The sequence below is a fragment of the Lampris incognitus genome, chromosome 13 (genome assembly GCF_029633865.1).
Source record: "Lampris incognitus isolate fLamInc1 chromosome 13, fLamInc1.hap2, whole genome shotgun sequence".
Taxonomy (NCBI): Eukaryota; Metazoa; Chordata; class Actinopteri; order Lampriformes; family Lampridae; genus Lampris; species Lampris incognitus.
Genome location: NC_079223.1, coordinates 14,813,634 through 14,837,084, shown reverse-complemented (window position 1 = coordinate 14,837,084; position 23,451 = coordinate 14,813,634). Strand labels below are relative to the sequence as shown.

Below are 23,451 nucleotides of genomic sequence, written 5' to 3'. Positions count from 1 at the left end.
ACGTACATACAGCTGCTACAGTAAATCATCAGAATACTATATTCATCCCCGAGGGGGAATTGAGTCCTATTACAGACACTCACGATCTACTGAAGAAAAACTAACAAGATACTACATAACAAGAAAGTAGAAATAAATAGAAATAGAAGATAAAATAAGAAATCGAAATAAGAATAAAATATGCAAACATATGTGCACCATTATAACGCCCTATCGAAACTGTATTACTGCATCATGAAACAAACGGCACAAATACATGTGATGTCACTGCAGGGGGCGTTTCAGAGACACACACAAGACTGCTTATTAGTATCATGACTGCTAATGGAATGTTATCCATACGAGATAACGCTGAAAATCCAGATTGATGTGAATAACGGAGGAGAATCCTGTTCTGTTGGTAACCATTAGCTGTGTTGCTAGCTGGCTAATCCTTATCTGTGTTTGTTTGTTTATTTATTTATTTTTGATCCCCCCCCCTTTTCTCCCCAATTGTATCCGGCCAATTACCCCACAATTCTGAGCCATCCCGGTTGCTGCTCCACCCCCTCTGCCAATCAGGGGAGGGCTGCAGACTACCACATGCCTCCTCCGGTACATGTGGAGTCACCAGCCGCTTCTTTTCACCTGACAGTGAGGCGTTTCACCAGGGGGACATAGCACATGGGAGGATCACGCTATTTCCCCCAGTTCCCCCCCCCCCCTGAACAGGTGCCCCGACCGACCAGAGGAGGCGCTAGTGCAGCGACCAGGACACATACCCACATCCAGCTTCCCACCTGCAGACACGGCCAATTGTGTCTGTAGGGACGCCCGACCAAGCCAGAGGTAACACGGGGATCGCCGGATCGAATCCCCATGTTGGTAGGCAACAGAATAGATCGCTATGCTACCCGGACGCCCCTGTCCTTATCTGTATTTATTGACACTCAATTAATTTGGTTGAGTTCGATCAAAGCCTAAACCTAAACCACAGTAATCTTTGTTTTCCTGGTATCGGAGGTGTGTACCTCAGTGATGAGCATCCGAGAGGCCATGGTGAGGCGAGTCCTTGGAGAAAAGTGGCTGGTGATCATGATCCTCATACCGGCCTCGGAGAAAGACAGCTGGTGTGGATACGCAGACAGCAACTCATCCACCATCAACACAGACTGCTTCCTGTGGTGGTTGGCTGCAACATGCACGCACACACACACACACACAAAACAGCTCAGCAAGGACAGCTCACATGTTTTTATACATGTTTAAAAGTCTACTCAAGTTTACACAAAGCCACCTTATTTGATATACTTTATTAATCCTCATGGGGAAATTCCTCTCTGCATTTAACCCATCCTAGCTGTGTAGCTAGGAGCAGTGGGCAGTTGCCGTGCAGTGCCTGGGGACCAACTCCAGTTCTTCTTGCCATGCCTTGGTCAGGGGCACAGACAGGAGTATTAACCCTAACATGCATGTCTTTGGACTGTGGGAGGAAACCGGAGCACCCGGAGAAAACCCACTGCAGACACGGGGAGAACATGCAAACTCCCCACAGAGGACGACCTGGGATGACAAGGTTGGACAACCCCAGGGTTCGAACCCAGGACCTTCTTGCTGTGACGCAACAACGCTAACCACTGGGCCACTGTGCCTAATCAAAGTTCCCACTCTTTTTGAGAAACTAACTTCTAGGACATTTTCTATGACTTTACCTTGATATCTATGCTAATCACCCAAAACATTAAAACCACCTGCCTAATATTGTGTAGGTCTCCCTCGTGCCACCAAAACATCTCTGACCTGTTAAGGCAGGGGTGTCAAACTCCAGGCCTCAATGGCCGCAGTGTCTGCAGGTATTTGTTGCAACCGTGCACTACACCACCTGATTTAACTAATTAGCTCACCTCCTGGATCAAGGAGGGAAAGGAACTAGTTTAATCAGGTGGTGTAGTGCATGGTTGCAACAAATACCTGCAGACACTGCGGCCCTCGAGGCCTGGGGTTTGACACCCCTGCATTAAGGCATGGACTCCACAAGACCTCTGAAGGTGTCCTCTGGTATCTGGCACCAAGATGTTAGCAGCAGATCCTGTTGTTTTGGAGATGCTCCGACACAGTCATCTAGCCATCGCAATTTGGCCCTTGTCAGAGTCGCTCAGATCCTTACGCTTGCCCATTTTTCCTGCTTCCAACACATCAGCTTCAAGAACTGACTGTTCACTTGCTGCTTAATATATCCCCACCCCTTGACAGGTGCCATTGTAATGAGATAATCAATGTTATTAACTTACCTGTCAGTGGTTTTAATGTTTTGGCTGATCGGTGTATTATTCAGTATTATCTATCAGTGGAATTCTTAACAGTCTCCAAATGGACTGTGTGACAGAACACACTGATGTCATATCTCAACACACAAACACATGGAGACAAACATGAAGATCTCAGCTAAGAATTATGCTGAAAATATGCCAGGTCAGCAGGGGAAAACACAATTTTATAGCCTAACTTAACAATTTTCCATGACCTCAAAAACTTTTCCAGGATATTTGATCATTTTCCAAATGTTTTCCTTGACTGAAAAATGGCCTATACATTTCCAGGTTTTCCAGGGTTTGTGTCTGATAAGGGAGAAGCTGTAGATATGATATCTTGTTGTTGAAATTAGAATATTTAAAATGTGAAACATACAGCATCGGTCTTTGGTTAAAACGGAGATGAATGACTAGAGTCTGCTCAACGACACATCCTCTTTTCCGGGAAACAAGGCACAAATGCTGAAAAGGCAGCAAGGCAGTGACCATGTGGCCTAAATTAGTAAGATATAAATCAGAGCCATTGAAAGATATCGGACCGGGTCAGGTCCTGCTGTGGACCACATGAAGAATCTCAACAAGTGGTTTTGGTCTGAAGAGGGGTTTCCAGAGGATGCGTTCAAATGTAAAAAATGACTTTCTTGGAAGTCACGTTGGATAAAAGTGTCAAATGAGTAAATGTAAACATCCAAGAGCACAGTTTTTGTTGCAGAATGGCCATTTGACTTGTAGCACTATTTTTGGCCCTTATTCTTACTAAATGTGCACTTTGCACATTCTATTTTTATCTGATGGATAATGTAATGTGATTGTAAAGACCTCTGGGACTGAGCTCTGATTTAGGCCTACACAAATAAAATTTGACTTGAATTGACTTCTGTCCAAAACACGCAGCACATAATCCCCAACTGATTCTTAAAGTCTAGTCTAATTAGGTGGAGGTGGGATGAAGGATTGAGAGCAGCAGCTGAGCGGTCGATGAGCAGCACAAACTGGTAGTTTATGTTTCAATAGCCCCGCCCCCTTTTTATCAGGGCTGACTGATTGGTGATTGTAAAGCTTGTATCGTTATTATATGTTATTGTATTGTTATTGTGATGTTTGAGGTTTCACAGTCAACTGGTGCCTGGCTCAAACAGGATGCTCGAGCCTATATGATGGCGTTCCACACTGTGAGATTCTCTGGTTAAATACACTGCAATATGAAACTTTACTGAACGACTCAATAACTCCATACACAGAGATGTTTCTGTGATTTTTCGAGATAAGACTGGCACGATATCCAACCTTTCTTCAGGAGAACAGCGGTGGCATCACAGCCCTCGTCCAGCTCAGCATTACTGGCCGTCCCGTTCCTCAAGCTGGACGAGTTCTTCTTCCGCCTTTCCAGAAAGCGAACAATGTGGGAGTTCATCCTGAAACAGAGGCCGCCCACACTGGTCAGCAAGCAGTGTGTGTGTGTGTGATATCGTATATTCTAATGTTCTTATTGTGGTTTAATAGGACACTTAACAGAGGCAAATTACGACTACAACTAATTGTCTTTCTTAGCTCCTAGGTTAAGATTATAGAACATCTGTTGAGAAAATCTCATTTAATTCATTTCATAATTCATCTCAATGATTTATGTGTCTAAAATGTGTGAAAGCATCTATGTAAATATGCATGTAGCTGTACTTGGATTTTAACATACAGATTGTAGAAACAAATTTCCTCATGCGGTACAATCAAGAATCAATCCATCTGATTTTATCAAACAAGTCTTGTGCAACAACTTTAAAACTACATTGTATTTTACACACAGTGGACTTCATCACTGAGCAAGAGTCGGACGTCACGGGTTCGATGACGTGTTTACTTACTTCATGATCAGAATGTAGATGAAATACATCACAATCAACGTGAGAGCTTCCCACCTGGAACACACACACACACACACACATTTACAATGTCACTTCTTAAAAGCAAGTGGTGGTTATATGTACATTGTCACAGAGGGGTTAAATGTTATAGATGGTCCAATTTTCAAAGAAATGCACATGGTTAAAAAATTTTAAAAATACCAAAGAAATTGAACAGGGCAGACTTAGACTTACCACACCACCTTTTCATCATATATGAACTGCAGCAGGAGTTGAGATAGAGAGAGAGAATTTGAATGAACCAACAGTTATGCAGATTTCAAAACACATTTGTATCTGTATCTTATCCCTTAGTGCACCCGAAACAACTTTAAAAATTTCCACTGTTAAACCACAGTGACATATTTCCTTACAACTGTGGTTCTCAAATGGCAGTACATGGATCACCAGTAGTACACAAAGGCCCCCTCGGTGGTAGACCAGACAAATCTGGAAATTTGTTGAGCAGTTTATTTTGAGAAACTGGTAAAGCTGAATCAGCAAGATCACTAAAACATCTGGCCAGTATAAAGCAGTATCATCACATTATATAATAATATCATCATAGCATCGTGTTGGAAGTGTGACTGTATTTGTCAGTACAGAAACCCATTAACATGTGTGCGTTCTAACTTATTGTCATGATGAGAGATTGTAGTTCGTTGAGGGTGTGTTTGTGCGTGTGTGTGCGCCGCACACGTTAGTCGATCTTTTTTTTTTCTGTTGCTCAGTTGGTTGGTGGCCTGTCGGTTGCATTTAAAATGCTTTGTGTTGGTTGTGTTGTTTGAGAACCGCAGCGTTATACAGATCAGGAGATAGAGAAGCGTGTCTGTCAAACAGATATTAAAGGTAGAACGAGTAGGATTTGTCGGTTCCGGTTTGTAAACGCAACGTTCAACGTTGGCCCCTCCCCCCAGCTAACGTCACCAGAAGGACACGCCCCTGACACCCCAGGGTACAGGCCAACTCCACGTTGCTCTTCATCCCCGTCCTCTCCTTCGGTGCTCGCCAGTGGGTGAACGCCAACCCCAGATTCACTCCGGTTCTGGAACGAGCTTTGTCCGCTTGGCGTTTCGCCTCGCTATGTTTACGTCTTTTCAGCGCTGTGTCCGCCATTGTCGTAGCTTCCTCTTGGATGCGTGCCTGCGATCTCGATCTGGCACCTGGTCGCCATTTTTATAGTGTCCCACTGCCTAAACGTTAACGCCCAGAAACTTCCCCTACACAGCAAAATCCATCCATCCATCCGTTATCTGAACCGCTTATCCTGCTCTCAGGGTCGCGGGGATGCTGGAGTCTATCCCAGAAGTCCCTAGTATTACAATAATATTTAATAATTAAATAATTATTAATTACATGACATAATATAATAATAATTAAATATTAAATAGTTAATATTAAATACTAGTATTAAAATATAGATAATAAAATACCCTAGTATAGGCCCTGTGATGGCCTGGTGGCCCGTCCAGGGTGTCTCTCCGCCTGCTACCCAATGACTGCTGGGATAGGCTCCAGCATCCCCGTGACCCCGGTTGGGATAAGCAGCTTGGACAGTGATGGATGGATGTATAAAATCCAGGCAGAGGACAGGGTCTCTGCAGATACAGACACCGCCACACACGTTTCCTGGCTCATACGTGATGATTTCTGTCTCAATGAATTTACCAAGCACTGTTCTGCCAACAAGATTATAGAGCATAGATTATTGACTATTGCAAACTGTTCTCTTCTCTCAAATATCTCTTCATTCTCTCTGCATGATGTCTTCTCTTTTTCTGTGTGTGAATGGTGTCATGTGAGTCTCCCTTGTGTGCACGTGCAGTCCGTCCTCCTCCTAGGTCTCTGTGGTGATGGTGGTCGCCACCTGGACGCTGCTTGGCATCCCCCTCATCACATTTTCTTTTTAAATATCTTATAAATCCATATAATTTTGTTAGCCTGTTTCAATGTTATATCCTTCTCTCACTAAGATGTGTGACAAATTATTTATTTATTTTTACATGGTGATGCTGGTCATGTGGCTTGGGTCCTGGGCTGTTGTCTGGACACTGCTAGGCATCCTGCTCATCATATTCTTGGTAAATTTTATAATGCCATTATAATTCTGTTATTCTCTTTCAATGTTGTATTGTGTAAAAACAACATCCGTTGCGTCCTGTGATGGCCTGGCGGCCTGTCCAGGGTGTCTCCCCCGCCTGCCGCCCAATGACTGCAGGAATAGGCTCCAGCATCCCCGCGCCCTGACAGCAGGATAAGCGGTTAAGATACTGGATGGATGGAACATCCATCGCACGTTGTCCATCTTGGGAGAGAGATCCCTCCTCTGTTGCTCTCCCTGAGGTTTCTTCCTGTTTTTTTTTCTCCGTTAAAAGTTTTTTTTAGGGAGTTGTTCCTTATCCGATGCGAGGGTCTAAGGACAGGATGTTGTGTTGCTGTAAAGCCCCTTGAGGTAAATTTGTAATTTGTGATGTTGGATTATATAAATAAAATTGACTTGATCCAGAGGGTTTGTTTTTGTATGAGTCTATACATTGATTTTTTGGAAAATCGTACTCGTTCTACCTTTAATTGTATATATTCATATTTCCATCCAACGTTCAAATAAATTTCAAATGAATAATTAAGTTTTCCCAAATAAATCATGCAAATTAAGGTGTGTTCCCATGTAGTTTTACATATCCATCGTCATATGTCCATACTTCAACACCAATAAAACGATGGACCAGTGAAGATGAAAAAAAAATGACAACCGTGATTCAACCCTATTAACATTTCATTGTGTTTCAAACTGGGCAAACGCGTTCCTATTACAATTTGTCACGTTTCTTTTTATGGAATAAAATGTTCACCCACCAAAAGCAAGCATGCAAATTTGGGGGGATTTCATTTGATATTTGCTGTGTCAACTGAACTTCGTTTTGTTAGAAATGACAAAATTTGCATAAAAACACTTGGATGGTAACAGGGTTTATGTCTCGCTGTATATTTGAATAAGCAGCATATCGAAGTGTACCCCTTACCACTATTAATGCAGAGATGGACAGGGTGTAATAGACCGAGTCTCTGAGCAGAGGCCAGCAGGAGAGACGCACCGCCTGGTGGGGAGAGGGAGGGAGAGAGAGAGAGAGGTGAAAAGGAAGGAGAGTCAAAAAAGAGGGAAAAGAAGACGGAGACTGAATCACCGTTTTTTCTCTGTCAACAAAAATGTCTGATGTCAGTTTCTCACCAGACGAATGAGATGGACCACATGGCTCCTGCTGGATTGTTTTAAATGGTGTGCGTGCGCGTCTGTCTACGTGTACACGTGTGTTTGGATCTTATGTAACCTGTAATCTAAACAGGAAAAATTCCTTTAAGTACATGTCTTTCTCCCCCCCCCCCCCCCCTCGGGAGATTATGGTTGTGAACACTAACAGAACAGATATCATTTTCCAATTCAGACTGGTGCATGTTTAAATGTCGCGGTCCCAACCTGGGGGGGGGGGGGGGGGGCGAGAGAGCAAGACAGATAAGTAGAGACATGCTGAAAGAAAGGGAGAGGTGAGATAAAGAGAAAGACAGAACAACAATCAAAAAGAGAGACAGACATACGTAGAGAGCTACTACTACTTTCGGCTGCTCCCATTAGGGGGCGCCACAGTGGATCGCCTGTTTCCATCTCTTCCTGTCCTCTGCATCTTCCTCTGTCACACCAGCCAACTGCATGTCCTCCCTCACCACATCCATAAACCTCCTCTTCGGCCTTTCCATTCTTTATCCTCTTCATAGCTGCCCTCACATCCTCCTTGCTAATCCACTGCACTTCCTGATTAACTATCCCTACATCATTCAACCTTCTCTCGCTCTCATTTTCTTCATTCATCAGCCCTTTAAAGTACTTTTTCCACCTTCTCAACACATTCTCCTCGCCTGTCAGCACATTTCCATCTCTATCCTTGATCGCTCTAACCTGCTGCACATCCTTCCCAGCTCGGTCCCTCTGTCTAGCCAATCAGTACAAGTTCTTTTCTCCTTCCTTAGTGTCTAAACTCTCATACAACTCACCATACACCTTTTCCTTTGCCTTCGCCACCTCTCTCTTCGCTTTACACTGCATCTCCTTGTACTCCTGTCTACTTTCTTCATCTCTGTGATTATCCCACTTCTTCTTTGCCAACCTCTTCCTCTGTATGCTTTGCTGTACTTCCTCATTCCACAATCAAATCTCTTTGTCTTCCTTCCTCTGTCCTGATGACACACCAAGTACCTTCCTAGCTATCTCCCTCACTATTTCTGCAGTGGTTGCCCAGCCATCTGACAACTCTTCACTACCACCCAGTGCCTGTCTTAACTCCTGCCTGAACTCCACACAACAGTCTTCCTTCTTCAACTTCCACCATTTGATCCTTGGCTCTGCCTACACTCGCTTCCTCTTCTTGATCTCCAAAGTCATCCTACAGACCACCATCCGATGCTGCCTAGCTACGTTCTCCCCTGTCACCACCTTGCAGTCTCCAATCCCTTTCAGATCATGCCTTCTACATAAGATAACCTAGCCACTGAGGATGCATAAGCCAGTGCATTCTTAGTGCCGGTCCCAAGCCCGGATAAATGGGAAAGGTTGTGTCAGGGAGGGCATCCGGCGTTAAATCTTTGCCAAATCAAATATGCGCATCATAAATCAGACAAAAGAGCAAAAGAGAAAATGAGAAAGGGAGAGGGACATGAGAGAGACGGAGAAAGAGATAAGCTCAGAGAGAGACAGACAGAGAGATGGAGACGGACTAAGAGAAGAGGAGAGAGAAAGGGAGAGAGACAGGCAAGTGGAAGTGAGACAGGGTCTCTGTGTCTACCTGTCCAGAGAATATTCCACACACTCCGATGATGCAGAGGATGTTGAAGACAGCAGAGCCAACGATGGTTCCAACGCCCACATCACCTTTAGTGATGAAGACTCCTACACCCACGATGAAGAACACACAGACGAACTGACAGTCAGCAATGTGGATGAGTTTTTAAGGTCAAATTTATTTTTGGGGATTTTAAAGTGGTATTTTTAAAAGCCTTTCTGACAGTACTCTGAGGAGCATACTGAGAGCATTGACTACCCGACTGAGGTGAACTCATGTTTGGTTGACAGTTGGCTATAGAGTTAAGAGATATTAAATGTGATGCAATGGTGTATGTGTGTGTGTGTGTGCACATGTTATTCTCACCAATGACAGAGGTGAACAGCTCAGGAGCCGAACTACCGGCGGCCATGAAGGTCGCACCCGCCACATCCTCACTGAGCTGAAGACGCTGAAAAGGGGGATAGATAGATAGATGGATAAACTTTAACATCCTCAATGAGGCCACTTGTTTAGCAGCACAGCCATAAAAACACAATACATCTGAATATGAATATACATGTAGAAAAACATTAAATAAAATAGAATCAAAGTGTCAAATGTTCATAATCCACTCACATCAGCAACATTAACAATATCAGCAGTGTAAATTGTACATTACTGCTTGTTTAGCCAGATGTTTAACATAACAATAAAGGAGTAGGAGCCCAAATTTAGTCAGAAAACCCAAAGAAAAACAACTTGATGAAATGAGTAAAAAACCTGGAATGACCGACACAAGTAAACAGTAGTGACCTGTGGGTCACCAAAAGAGCAACACATAAGGAAATAAAAGGAAAGAAAGAAAGGAAGAACTTAAAGCAACATCACAGTGAAGGAATGACTAGAGAATAAAATAAATAGAAAAAACAAAAAAGTCAGTAATAAAGGAGGCTCAAAGGTTTTCCTACCTCACAAATCTTCTCCAGAGACGGAACAAAGTAGTCATCACAAACCAAAGCCAGAGCGTAGAACATGTAGACCGCCTGATAGATAGATGGATAGATAGATGGTCTTTATTGTGCTGCAGGAAATTTGTTTTCGTGGCCAGTACATGTACAGAAACATACAGATAACCACACCACAATGTATAGATATACATACAGATATACATAAACACATAACATTCATAAACACATAACATTCACTCATACCCACAGATAAAGTTGGCTCTATGCTAGGTCAGCGAGGCAGTTTGTTTAGTGCTGCTATGGCAGAAGGGACAAAACTTCTGCCAAAGCAGCTCTCCTCCATTTCAGAGTCCTGCATCTGTGGCCTGATGGCAGTAGTGTGACATATGGGGATTGAGGTGACGATTGGTGTCCTTCACTATTGTGAATGCAAGGCATGTGATGGCTCTGTCATTCATGTCTGAGAGGTTGGGTGTAGGGAAGTCGATGATCTTGGAGGCAGCATGTGTGATCCTGTGATCCTGGTAAGTGTGTTTTTGCTGGAGATGGTCAGCATGGTATGGAAACAGGGGGAACAGTACAGCAGGATGGATTTGATAATGCTTTTGTGAAGTAACAACAGGAGGTGGGGCAACAGAAAGTGCTCTGAGCTTGCGAATGATGTGGAGTCTCTGCTGAGATCATTTATGGATATCAGTGATGTGTTGATCAAAGATCAGTTCCCTGTCTAAAGTGAGTCCAAGATATTTTAAGTTGTTGACCTGTTCTACTGTCTTGCCATGGATGGAGATGGGGTTCAGTCCAGTGAGGGGTGTGTTTGGTGTGTTAATGACCAGTTTTTTTGTCTTGTCCACATTGGAGGTAGTTGTCTGTGCGGCACTGTAAAATGAGAAATGGAGTGTTGATAGGCTGTGATGGAGTTATTGTCATTAAGTAGTCCCAGTATGGCAGTATCATCAGAGTATTTGTAGTATGTGGTGAAGGGCTGATGAAGTCGTTTGAGAGTGTAGAAAAAGGGGCCGAGGACACAGCCCTGAGGGACTCCAGTATTGGTGATGATGGTTAACGGTGTTACTGTGCCTATTCTTACAGCCTGTGGTCTGTTGATAAGTAAATTGTGGACCCAGTGGATGAGGGGTGGAGGGATGTTGAGATGGTGGTTTCTTCATCATCTGGTGGTATTGAATTGTATTGAAGTCAGATCTGAAGTTGAAGAGAATTTAAGCGAACATGCCAGGTGATTCCAGATGTTGGAGGAGGAAGTGGAGGAGATAGATAGACAGACAGACAGACAGACAGACAGATGGATAGATCCTTGTACATAAAGGATGAATACTAAGGATAGATTGTCTCCTTGTATACATGTGTCTTGTCTTTATGGTCAGGTTTACCTTTATAACACATAACCGTTTTCATATTTGTTGTGTTTCTCTTTATATCTCATGGCTGACAACATCTACAGGTATGTGTTATATCGAATTGGAGGGACTATATATATAAATGATAGAAGTGACAAATAAAAATTGAGACCCAAAAAGTTGAATCCGATGCAGATTTTCATAATTTGGAATGTATTGCTGTAAAGCCTACTTAGGCTTTACAGCAATACAACAACCTGTCCTTATCTGATGAGAGGGTCTAAGGAACAACTCCCTAAAAAAAAAACAACTCTGTAACAGGGAGAAAAAATAGGAGGAAACCTCAGGGAGAGCAACAGAGGAGGGATCTCTCTCCCAAGACGGACAACATGCAATGGATGCTTTGTTAACATAATTTAATTGATTAAGTTTAAGAAAAAATCAGGCTAAATGTCATCGATGTATGTGTTAATGTTCATAGATTTGCATCTGTGAGGGATACAATGTGCCTTGACCAGTGTCTGGTTCAGTTCATGGTAAGCTTTAAGACCCACATGTTAACAGGTTAACCTGAAGGGAACGCACAAAACTCCACCAGGCGTTGAAACCATCCATGTCTCTGTGTCGCTCGGTGTTTGGTCCAGACTTCAACATGTCATGTCCAAAACAAAGCAAGAGGCGTCGATGACAAGCGTAACGGGTAGCATAGCAGTCTATTCCACTGTCTATCAACACGGGGATCGCTAGTTCGAATCCCCATATTACCTCCACCTTGGTCGGGCGTCCCTACAGACACAATTAGCCATGTCTGCGGGTGGGAAGCCGGATGTGGGTATGTGTCCTGGTCGCTGAACTAGCGCCTCCTCTGGTCGGTCAGGGTGCCTGTTTGGGGGGGTAGGGGGAACTGGGGGGAATAGCGTGATCCTCCCATGCGCTATGCCCCCCTGGTGAAACTTCTCACTGTCAGGTGAAAAGAAGCGGCTGGCGACTCCACATGTATCGGAGGAGGCGTGGATGGAGTAGCGACCGGGACGACTTGGAATGGGGTAATTGGCCGGATACAATTGGGGAGAAAAAAGGGGGCGGGAGAAAAAAGAGTAGATGACAAAAAGGTAAAATGGAGGGAGGCTTGATTTTAGCTACCTCTGTATATCCCGAAATCTATCATTTTATTATTTATGTTTTATGCGGCCTGTCCAGGGTGTCTCCCCGCCTGCTGCCCAGTGACTGCTGGGATAGGCTCCAGCATCCCGCAGCCCCCAGTTGGGATAAGTGGCTTGGATAATGGTTGGATGGATTTAAAAAAAAAAGGGGGGGGGGAGATCATTAAAACATTTGACTTATTGATCGTTCTTGTAAAGTGTCATGCCTGATAGATAGCCAAGCAGGACCAGTCTATGCAGTGTGTCGGCGAGGAGCTTTTAAGTGGCGGCGGTCTATAAAGGGCGTGAGGCTAAACAGACCTACCTCATTCATCCATAAGAACTAGGTCACAAAGACAAAAAAGCAAATGCGATCGCATTTCTCTTCCCCTGTTTAGAGGAGGATGGAAGAATTCTAGGGCCGGATGTGTGAAAGATGGACAGATCAGGATGGAGTGTTTCTGCTGTACCAGAGTAGATGGAAATATTTCTCCGCAAGTTTCCAGCACAACCTGACACTTCCTTTCTGGATTTTGGAAATCTCCATCTGTTTGCCGAGTTGCAGCGAGCTTCTTCATTCTCTGTTAAGAAGTGTCTTTGTGTGTGTGTGTGTGTGTGTGTGTGTGTGTGTGTGTGTGTGTGTGTGTACCAGTGACACTCACACAGAACACGTGCAGACCCACCGCTCCCTCGACGCGCTCCTGGTTGGTGAAGTAGTCTCTGGGGAACTCGTGGATGGCTGTGGAGACACGGATCACAGGAAATGAGGGAATAAGGAAAACCCCGGAGGACAGTATGAAAGAACAAACAAACAAGCAAACACACAAACAAACAAACAAACGTCTCATCGAGAACAACGAGTCAGAGATAGAGATATGTCGACGGGGCAACAGAAACCAGGTGACGCCAGAACTCTAAAAAATGATCAGACACGTGAAAAAAAAAAACACAACAAAGTAAAATGAAATGAAATTGCCCCGAAATCACAAGGAAAGTGTGATGGTGAATGTGTGTGTGTGGTGTGTGTGTGTGTTTGTTTGTATTAGTGTGTAATGTCTGTATGTGTGTTTGTGTGCGACTATGTCTGTGTGTGATTGTGTGTGTGTGTGCTTGTGTGGTTGTTTGTGTGTGTGTGAGTGTGTATTTGTGTGTCTGTCTTTATGTGTGTGTTTGTGTGTGTTTGTGTCTGTGTGTGCGTGTATGTCTGTGTGTTTGCATGATTGTGTGTGTTTGTGTGTGTCTATGTCTATATGTGTGTGTGTTTGTGTGTGTGTGTGTGTGTCTCGTGTGTCCTTTTCATTACGCCGATGGAACAAAATAAATATTCATGATGTGCTCGTTCTTTTCATAAGAACTAATTTCATTTCACTTCAATTTCCATCATGAGACAGACAGACAGATGGACAGACAGACAGAACAGCCTGAAACAACCTCCACCTTTTTAATTAGAACTCAGTCCCACAGTCAAATCATTTCAGTCCCGCAGACAAACTGACCGGACGTCTCTCTGACCGCTCTGTCTTTTTAATCACTTTACGAATAAAATAACAAGACGGGAAGACAATCCATCCCCTAATGATGAAAACCAGCCGCGGGTAGTGTGTGTGTGTGTGTGTGTGTGTTCCATGCTCTTATTGAGATAAACAGGGTGGATAATGAGTTGTTGTATTTTAAATGTCCATACTATTTCCAATTTTCTCCTGACTGGACTGAAAGTGTGGGACATTGTGTGATAATGGCCGTCACTGTACAGCCTCATGATCATTCTACACAATAACCAGCCACATCACATGTGATAAAGCTTCCACAGCCAAGCAGAACATGTAACTGAGGAAACCTGACTGGAGTTTTTTGTGACAAGACGCCCATCCATCTCATCCATCATTATCCAAATAGCTCATCCTGCTCTCAGGGTCACGGGGATGCTGCAGCCTATCCCAGCAGTCATTGGGCGGCAGGCGGGGAGACACCCCGGACAGGTCACCAGGCCATCACAGGGCCGACACACAGGGACAATTTAGTATGGCCGATTCAGCTGACCTGCATGTCTTTGGACTGTGGGAGGAAACCGGAGCACCCGGAGGAAACCCACGCGGAAACCCACGCGGACACGGGGAGAACACGCAAACTACACAGAGGACGACCTGGGACGACCCACTAAGGTTGGACTACCCCGGGGTTCGAACCCAGGACCTTCTTGCTATGAGGCGACTGCGCTAACCACTGCGCCACCATGCCGCCCACTCAGCTAAATGACACGCACAATTACACACACCATCAATCCATCCATCAGTCAAAAAGTCCATCTATCTAGGGTCCGCGGTGGCGTAGCGGTCTAAGCGTCGGCTTGGTGTCGATGCAGTTGCCCACTGGGGACTGGGGTTCGCGCCCCGGTCTCGTCAGATCCGACTATGGCCAGACTCGATGAAGCAGCAATCATTGGCAACGCTGTCTTCGGGAGGGGGGCGGAGTCGGCTTGTGTTCGTCATGTGAATGCGTCTCTGTGTGTGTCGGAAAAACAGTGGTTCGGCTTGGATTCGCCTTGTCACGAAAGTGGGGAGGCGCTTTCCTTCGAGACTGCCGGCCGGAGAGATGCAGTTGGCGAACGCATGCAATACGAGGGTGGGTGTTTGAATTAAAATAGGGATCAATTGGCCACTAAATTGGGAGAAAAAAGGGGAAAATCAGAAATAAATTAAAAAAAAAAAAAAGTCCATCTATCTTTTGTCCAGCTAAGTTGTTATTTCAGTTGCTTGCTACCATCTGTTTCAGTATTGGTGATCTAGGTATTACACATCTACACTAATTACACATGAGATCACATACCTTCTTACGACTCAGTAATGTAAGATGTGTGTAGGTTGACCCACAGACATATCTGCTAATTTCTGACTGTGGTAAGTCCCTCTGGATAAAGGATTCTGCTAAATGTGGAAGGTGAATGTATTTATCCATCTGTGTGTCTGACAAGACGCCATCAGCACATGTGCAGACGTTAAACTGCCTGTTGTGGTCTAAAGTGGACTACATATGTGCAGATGTTAAACTGCCGTGTTGTGGTCTATAGTGGACTACATGTATAGACATTAAACTGCCGTGTTGCGGTCTATAGTGGACTACATGTGCAGATGTTAAACTGCCATGTTGTGGTTTATAGTGGACTACATGTACAGATGTTAAACTGCCGTGTTGTGGTCTATAGTGGACTACATGTATAGACATTAAACTGCCGTGTTGCAGTCTATAGTGGACTACATGTGCAGATATTAAACTGCCGTGTTGTGGTTTATAGTGGACTACATGTACAGACGTTAAACTGCTTGTTGTGGTCTACAGTGGACTACATATGTGCAGACGTTAAACTGCCATGTTGTGGTCTATAGTGGACTACATGTATAGACATTAAACTGCCGTGTTGCGGTCTATAGTGGACTACATGTGCAGATGTTAAACTGCCGTGTTGTGGTCTATAGTGGACTACATGTATAGATGTTAAACTGCTGTGTTGTGGTCCATAGTGGATTATATGTATAGGCATGCATGTACAGACATGTAGTGGACTACATGTACAGTTATATAGTGTGTACATGTAGTGGACACTATATAATGGACACGTAGTGGACACATAATGGACATGTAGTAGACACTATATAGTGGACATGTAGTATACACTATATAATTGTACATGTAGACTACATGTACACACTATATAACTACATGTAGTGGACCACATGTACAGTTATATAGTGGACTACATGTACAGACGTGTAGTCCACTATATAATTACTGTGTTGTGGTCTATAGTGGACTACATGTACAGACTAGTAGTCCACTATATAACTACCATGTTGTGGTCTATAGTGGACTCTCTCCATCACTTAGGGAAGAGAAACGACGGCATGAATCCAGTGCCGGCCTGCAGCAGCAGCACGATATCATGTGCCAAAATATGCCACATATCCCGCTTACTGCAGCCCGAGTGGTGCAGCTAAAAATAGCCTTGTGCTACTGTGTGTTGTGTGTGTGTGTGTGTGTGTGTGTGTGTGTGTGTATGTGTGTGTGTGTGTGTGACTGAGTGAGTAGGTGCAAATGGCCAAATGTTTTCATCGTGCTACCGGCTGGGCATCATATGTATACACACGTGCATGTAATGCGTTTTGCCTTTGTGCTTGCAGAACATCTACGCAGAGGAAGTGTTTTGCACGCACACTGTGCATGTATGTGTAATGTAGGAAGTGTACATTCCCAACGCATGTGCATTGTTTGCTTGCTCCGTATGTGTGTGTGTGTGTGTGTGTGTGTGTGTGTGTGTGTGTGTGTGTGTGTGTGTGTGACATGAAGGCAACACAATGTGCAGTGACATTCTCTCCCTCAACAGCCGAGAGCCTGTGAGTCAGCCGGCCTCGACTCTGGCCCGCCCTGCATGGCCCAAACACACAACACCACAACACAACCTCATCTGCTCATACGAACTGACAGCAGCCCAGAGAGAGAGAGAGAGAGAGAGAGAGCAAGAGAGAGCGAGAGAGAGAAGATGGGCAGGATTGTGAGAGAAAGGGGGATGAGACAGAAAGTGAAGAAGAGAATGAAGAACAAGGCGATGAAGGCAGGAATAGTAAACAAAGTGGGAATTAGAAGAAAAAAATAGGAAGGAAGGAGCACAAAACCGGGGGGGGGGGGCGGATAAGAAGCTGAGGAAAATAAGAATCAATCGGTGTAAGGACCAATCAGTAAAGACCAGGTAATGATGTGACGGTAATGAGCAGCCGGTGAGAATCAGCCAGTACAAGAAGGCTGGTAAGTGGAGCAGTTGGTAAGGGTTGCTCGCCAGCTCGGCTGTGAGAAGAGACCAGGTCATTTCCAGCAGTGGAATGTTTCACACAGAGCCAACACAGCAAGCGCCGTCTGTGCCAACAGCAGAACAAAACAGGCAAGCAAGCGCGCACACACACACACACGCACACACACACTATATCAACAGAGGAGCAGAGCGCCCAAAACAACTGCAGCCAGCGATGGAAGCAGCATGGCTGAGACAATGAGATTAAGACTGTCTGTCCCCCTGTCTTTCTCTCTTTAACTGTCTCCCTCGCTCTTTCTCTTTTGTCCTTATCTCAAACCTGTTAAATATGCACACACAAAACAAAGAGAGCCCCCACTCCCTGAGCACACACACACACACCCCTTCATACATATTGATGTGGACCCACCACACCCATAAACGCCTCTTTTGGGTGAGGGTTCAACTCACCCATTAGTGGCTCGCTGAACCTGACCAACACATGAGCATGGGCCAGCAACTCTATTTCTACCATATAGTGTGTGTTTGTGTGTGTAGTGTGTGTATAGATGTGTGTGTGTGTAGCTGATGTTTATGGACCTGGTGCTCATCCGTCCCTGAGGGACAATCTGTTCCAGAGCCAGGTTTATGATGAAGAGGAGCTGGCCACACTAAGCTGGTGTTTTTGAACACGGGGAGCTTTTCAAAAGCGCTCTCCAAAGTGGATGAATATGAAAACACCAGTTTGGCATTGAAGTGTGGATGGCGAAAACGGAGCTTTTCCAGAATGCTGACGTATGATGGTCTTGTGATCGGCGTAAAGCTGTCGGCTCAAGTTGTGTGTGGAAGAGTAGTGCCTAGTAGAAGAGGCTTAAAAGTTTTTCTATTGTTTTGGCGTTTCAATGTGGACAGCGGACTTTTTGAAAACCATAAAAAAAAAACGTTAGTGTGGACTGAAATCTTTCAACCTGTTTTCAGCATGAAAACGACATTTTCAAATTTAACCATCAGTGTTGACGTACTCTTACTGGAAACTCGTTTCATTCATAACTAATAACACCAGCACCAAGCTAAGAAGGTGGATGGCTACACCTTTTCCATGTGTCTTATATGTGTTCATGTTTGATGGAGAATTGTGAAGTCATTAGCGCTGTAGCTATGCTAATAAATAAACCTGAGCACCAAGGCCCTGTTTTAAGGTGCAGATGGTATTTTTTTTTTTCAAACTTAAAGCCGATCAAATGGCTCTGGTCCTGAAAGCAGTTTTATATGCAGTACTGCCATGATTTCTGCTCAGTTTTGTATAATGACGTGAACGTGTATAAGTGTAAACTATCTCACATGTGGTGTCCCCCAGGGGTCAATTCTTGTCCCTTATTATTTTTCTTTTACATGCTCCCTCTGGGTCAGATCATCTTTCATCATAATATTAATTTTCACTGTTATGCACAGGACATCCAGCTTTATGTCCCGCTTACTGGTAATGACACACATGATCTTTCCCCTGTTATGGCTTGTCTCTCTGATATTAAGTGCTGGATGTCACAAAACTTCTTCAGACTCAATGAGTCCAAATCTGAGGTCCTTTTATTCGGCCCCTCTAACCTAACTGGTGAGCTGAAAAAGAGTCTAGGGAACCTGTCCTCCAATGTTACGCACTCTGCGTGCAATTTGGGTGTCTTTTTTGACTCCCAAGCTCCATTTTGACACACAAATTACTAAGGTAGTACAGTCTTGCTTTCTCCAAATTAGGAACATCGCAGAAGTTAAAAATTCTATCTCAAACGGACCTAGAAAAAGTCATCCACACATTCATCACATCACATCTGGATTATTGTAACTCCCTTTATTCAGGGATCAGTCAAAAGTCCATCTCCCTCCTCCAGCTCGTCCAAAACTCTGCTGCCAGACTGTTCACAAATTCCAAGAGACATGAATACAATCACTCCCATTCTTGCAATACTTCACTGGCTACCTGTTAGGTGTAGGATTGATTTTAAACTTTTACTAATTACTTTCAAAGCCCTACATGGCCTCACCCCAACATATATCACTGATTTACTCACACCTCATGGGCCTGGTCGCTCAGGCAGCTCCTTTTTAACTGTTCCCTCAGCCAGCCTTGTCACTAAAGGCAACCGGGTGTTTTCTGTAAGAGCCCCACAGCTCTGGAACTCCCTACCTGAGGACATTATGCTAGCAAATCACTGCCTTCTTTTAAAATCACTTCTTAAAACTTTATAAAAGTTTATTATTATTATTATTATCATTATCTTTCAATTTGCAAGTAAGGTTTGTGACGAGGGTTTTCCAGATCTTATTGCATGTGAGCTTGTGTCCTTAAACATATATCTTAATCTCTCTAAGTGTAGGGTGTTAGGTGGGTCATCTAACCACATTTTGATCATTGGGACTGTTTCCTTCTTTACTGTCCAACTTGTGAGGACAAGACTTTTCCTGATTGTTCGAATGTTGCTGGATGTTCATGACTCCTTCTGTAATCATGACTCGGGCCATTTGTGACATCCGTTTGATTTCTGCCCTGCAATGTCAGACTACCTCAAAGTGTCTCTTATTACATCATCAGAGGGCAGGGCTGGCAGCAAAATGTAGGAACATTTCAACCAATAGGGGCTTAGCACAACTACATTCACTCACTTTTTTCTACTGTAAGAGAGATTTATTGTTTTGTGGCCAATCTTGACATCATCCAGAACTGATGGGTTTCATCAGGTGGAAAGCATGTGAGACGTACCTACAGCCAGAGAACGCCCCCCCCCAAAAAAACCCAAAAAACAAATAACAAAATTTGATTAAACTCTAAAAAGCTCCTTCCTCCGTGTTTATTGGAAAAAGGACAGAGATGAAAAAAGAGGGGAACAGACTAATGGTATTGAATCGATTGACATTAAGACTGAATGTGTCTGAAGCCCAAGTGAACACAGTACATTTGATGTATTTGCACGACTTAACTGTTTTATAACAGCAAACCCCACTTTAGTTTATCAGACGATTGTAATCCGGCCTCAGAGGAGCCCGAACACACACGGGGTTCGAAACTCCAGAGTGAATCTGTGGAGGTAGAGTCATTTTTTTCCTCCGTGTTACTGAAGTGTGTCTTTACATTTGGTGTGCGTTTGTGTTGCCGTGTGGGTTTAACATTTCTGACCTTTTCATGACGTTCAACATTTATTTGCACGTGTCATCACGTCCCGCCTCGGCTCATTGGTTGGTGTGTGACACACCTTGAGACAAACGTCTGTACTGGACTTAAAGGGGCATTAATTGGCTCAACTTGGTATCTTTGACCGTTGTTTTAACAGGAGATACAGATACACACGTGTTGTCGTCCTGGAGTAAAAAGACATGGAAATGTCTTGACAAAACTGGTGCACTGACCGCTTCTCGAAAACAGGTCAGAGTTTGTAGAGAAACGGGAATAAGTGAAACCGGTGTCGATGCACTCCACACACACACATACACGCACACACACTAACTCACATAATAACTACATAAGAAAACAATTCATCCATCCATCAACTGCACAACACTGCTTTCCCCCAATGGGCTTTTCAACGCTATTCTTTTACATTTCAGCAATCACTTTTCTTAAATTTTAATTTGTTGCATATGTTTTATTTCTTCTTTCATCGTTGCCTTCTCTTTATCTGGGCACTTTTACTTAAAATACAACACATTGCATTGTGTGAAATGTGAGGTGTAAATCAAGTCTGATTGATGGATGGACTGACTGACTGATTGATAAGCAGGCCTGGTTAAAGGGCCTCATACAGTCGATGATATTAATCCCCTTATGATATGACTCTCTGTACACATTTTATGATACTATTACTACTATACTACTACTTTTATTATAATAATAATAATAATAATAATAATTATTATTATTATTAATAACAATAATAATAATAAACTATTTATAAAGCACCCTGCATACAAGAAATGTATCTCAAAGTGTTTTACATAATAAGAAGTACATTAAACAATTGCAAGCAGAAAAAATACAACAAAAATTCAGTTTAAAGCTGCTTTACAGGTACTAAATCTATCCATAAATGAATCTTCAGAAGTAGGGCAAGATGTGAAAACACACACACGCACACACACACACACACACACACACACACACACACACACACGGACCCAGAGTCAGTTGTCAAATCCGACTTGTTTTTGATTTCTTAAAAATGTGTGTTAGCGCAGGGTGGATTGACCCCGGTGTGGAGGGATGGCCTGTCACTGTGGGGGCAGAGAAACATCACAACACCCCCCCCCCCTTATGTAACATCATGACCATTACATAAGACATCTGTGGCTCCGATGTGGAGAGAGCGGGGCAGGGGGGGGGGTGAAGGGAAGAGAAAGTAAATCCTTCAAATCCCATACATCATTAAAGGGATGTCGGGAGACCGCTGTGTTTTCCTGAGCAGGATGAGAGACGATGTTCTTCGCAGATGACAGATGGCTTTTCTGCACCAATGGTAAAGAATGGCTTAGTCCCTCCCATTGTTAGAGAGAGAGAGAGAGAGAAAGAGAGAGCAAGAATATGAGGATATTTCTTGAGAGAGTCCCAGAGGATTGTGGGGCTGATTCACAGACGGCTAGCTTTGACTGATATATTTTCAGACCACGCCGGGATTGGGAACACCTAGTCTGACAATATAATAATAAAAATAATAATAATTATTATTATTATAATAACAATATAATATCATATATTATATAACAATATAATAATATAACATGATCATATATTATATAATATAATAATATATGATCATATATAACATATATAACAATATAATCATAATAATATCATATGATCATATATAATAATATAATATAATATCATATAATAATACATGTTCTATAAATAAAATAATTATTATGATCATTATTATTAATATTATTTTTAATATGAGGAGAGGAAATGATCAGTTTTAATTTTGCAGCCATTCTGGAGGAGAACAGGGTAGAAAGACGCAGGTGCCTCAACACTGCTTGATTGAACAGGGACACAGTTCTGTATTTTACCATCCAGCTGTTGTGTATCCCTGCCTGTCCACATGTACACTCACACACATCCTCCTGGATGCTCTGCTAGCCTGTCACCTGGTAGTGTAACGCAGGCCGCTGTAAGCGTGGCGGTGTGCCTCGCAGGTCTCTGACCGGCTCGTTTACATCCACGGTCCAGTGTGTTCGTGTTTTTACCCACAGAGTTGAGGAGGAGCAGGCAGAGGCAGCAGGCTCGCTCCTCCTCTCCTCTGACGGCGAGGCAGGAAGATGATGGAAATGGTACTGACCCCGTGTCTGTGTGTCCATGGTAGAACAGCATAAACAGCAAAATACAGCAACATAGGCACACACACAAGCACGCGCGCACACACGCACACACACACACACACACACACACACACACACACACACACACACACACACTCTCTCTCTCTCTCAAGCATGCAAGCACAGACACACACTCACACACGCATATACAATATACACAAATGCATACACACACAAGCACGCACACACACATGCATACACACGTAAATATATACAAACAGGCATAAACACCTAGTCTCTCACACACACACACACACACACACTCAAGCATGCAAACACACACACACACACACACATGCATACACACACGTTAACACACAAACAGGCATAAACACCTAGTCACATACACACACACGTGCACACGCACACACGCATGCATACACACACACGTAAACACACAAAGGAATAAACACCTAGTCTCACACACACACACACAGACACACAAACGGAAGCATGTGTTTGCATTTACTCTCTGCCACAAGTGCTTAAATGTGTGTGGGTGGTATTACCTAACACATCGGACATTCGTCTGTGGGAAAAGAAAAGTGTAGAACCGAGAGAGGAGGGAGGATGGAAGGGAGGATGGAGTAAACGTTGGGTTTGATTCCCGATGTCCAAAGTTTTCTGCACGGTACTCAACCAATACTCCAAACATCCGGATTATTTTGTCATGTGTGCAGTTCTGCTGAGGTGCCCGATGTTCGAGTCCTCCAGCAGATCTGAGACCAGCCAAACAAGCGAGAGGCAGGACAACGAATGGACACATACTGAAATATAACGAGTAGAAGAAAAAAAGGACAGCCAAACATGTTGATCTGCTGTTTAAAGTTTCC

At 43.7% G+C, this 23,451-nt stretch overlaps 1 protein-coding gene across 1 annotated transcript in view; it reads right to left on the bottom strand.

Moving 5' to 3' along the window:
* The window catches only part of slc24a3 (solute carrier family 24 member 3), a 109,241-nt gene that overhangs the window by 11,373 nt on the left and 74,417 nt on the right, over positions 1-23,451 (bottom strand). Inside the window, exons 3-11 of the mRNA XM_056291875.1 lie at positions 13,137-13,213; positions 9,975-10,049; positions 9,391-9,475; positions 9,028-9,131; positions 7,216-7,290; positions 4,388-4,413; positions 4,154-4,207; positions 3,579-3,706; positions 1,011-1,171 (exon numbers count right to left, since the gene is read on the bottom strand). Of these exons, the coding sequence (XP_056147850.1) occupies positions 1,011-1,171; positions 3,579-3,706; positions 4,154-4,207; positions 4,388-4,413; positions 7,216-7,290; positions 9,028-9,131; positions 9,391-9,475; positions 9,975-10,049; positions 13,137-13,213 (785 nt within the window). The remainder of the gene's footprint in view (positions 1-1,010; positions 1,172-3,578; positions 3,707-4,153; positions 4,208-4,387; positions 4,414-7,215; positions 7,291-9,027; positions 9,132-9,390; positions 9,476-9,974; positions 10,050-13,136; positions 13,214-23,451) is intronic.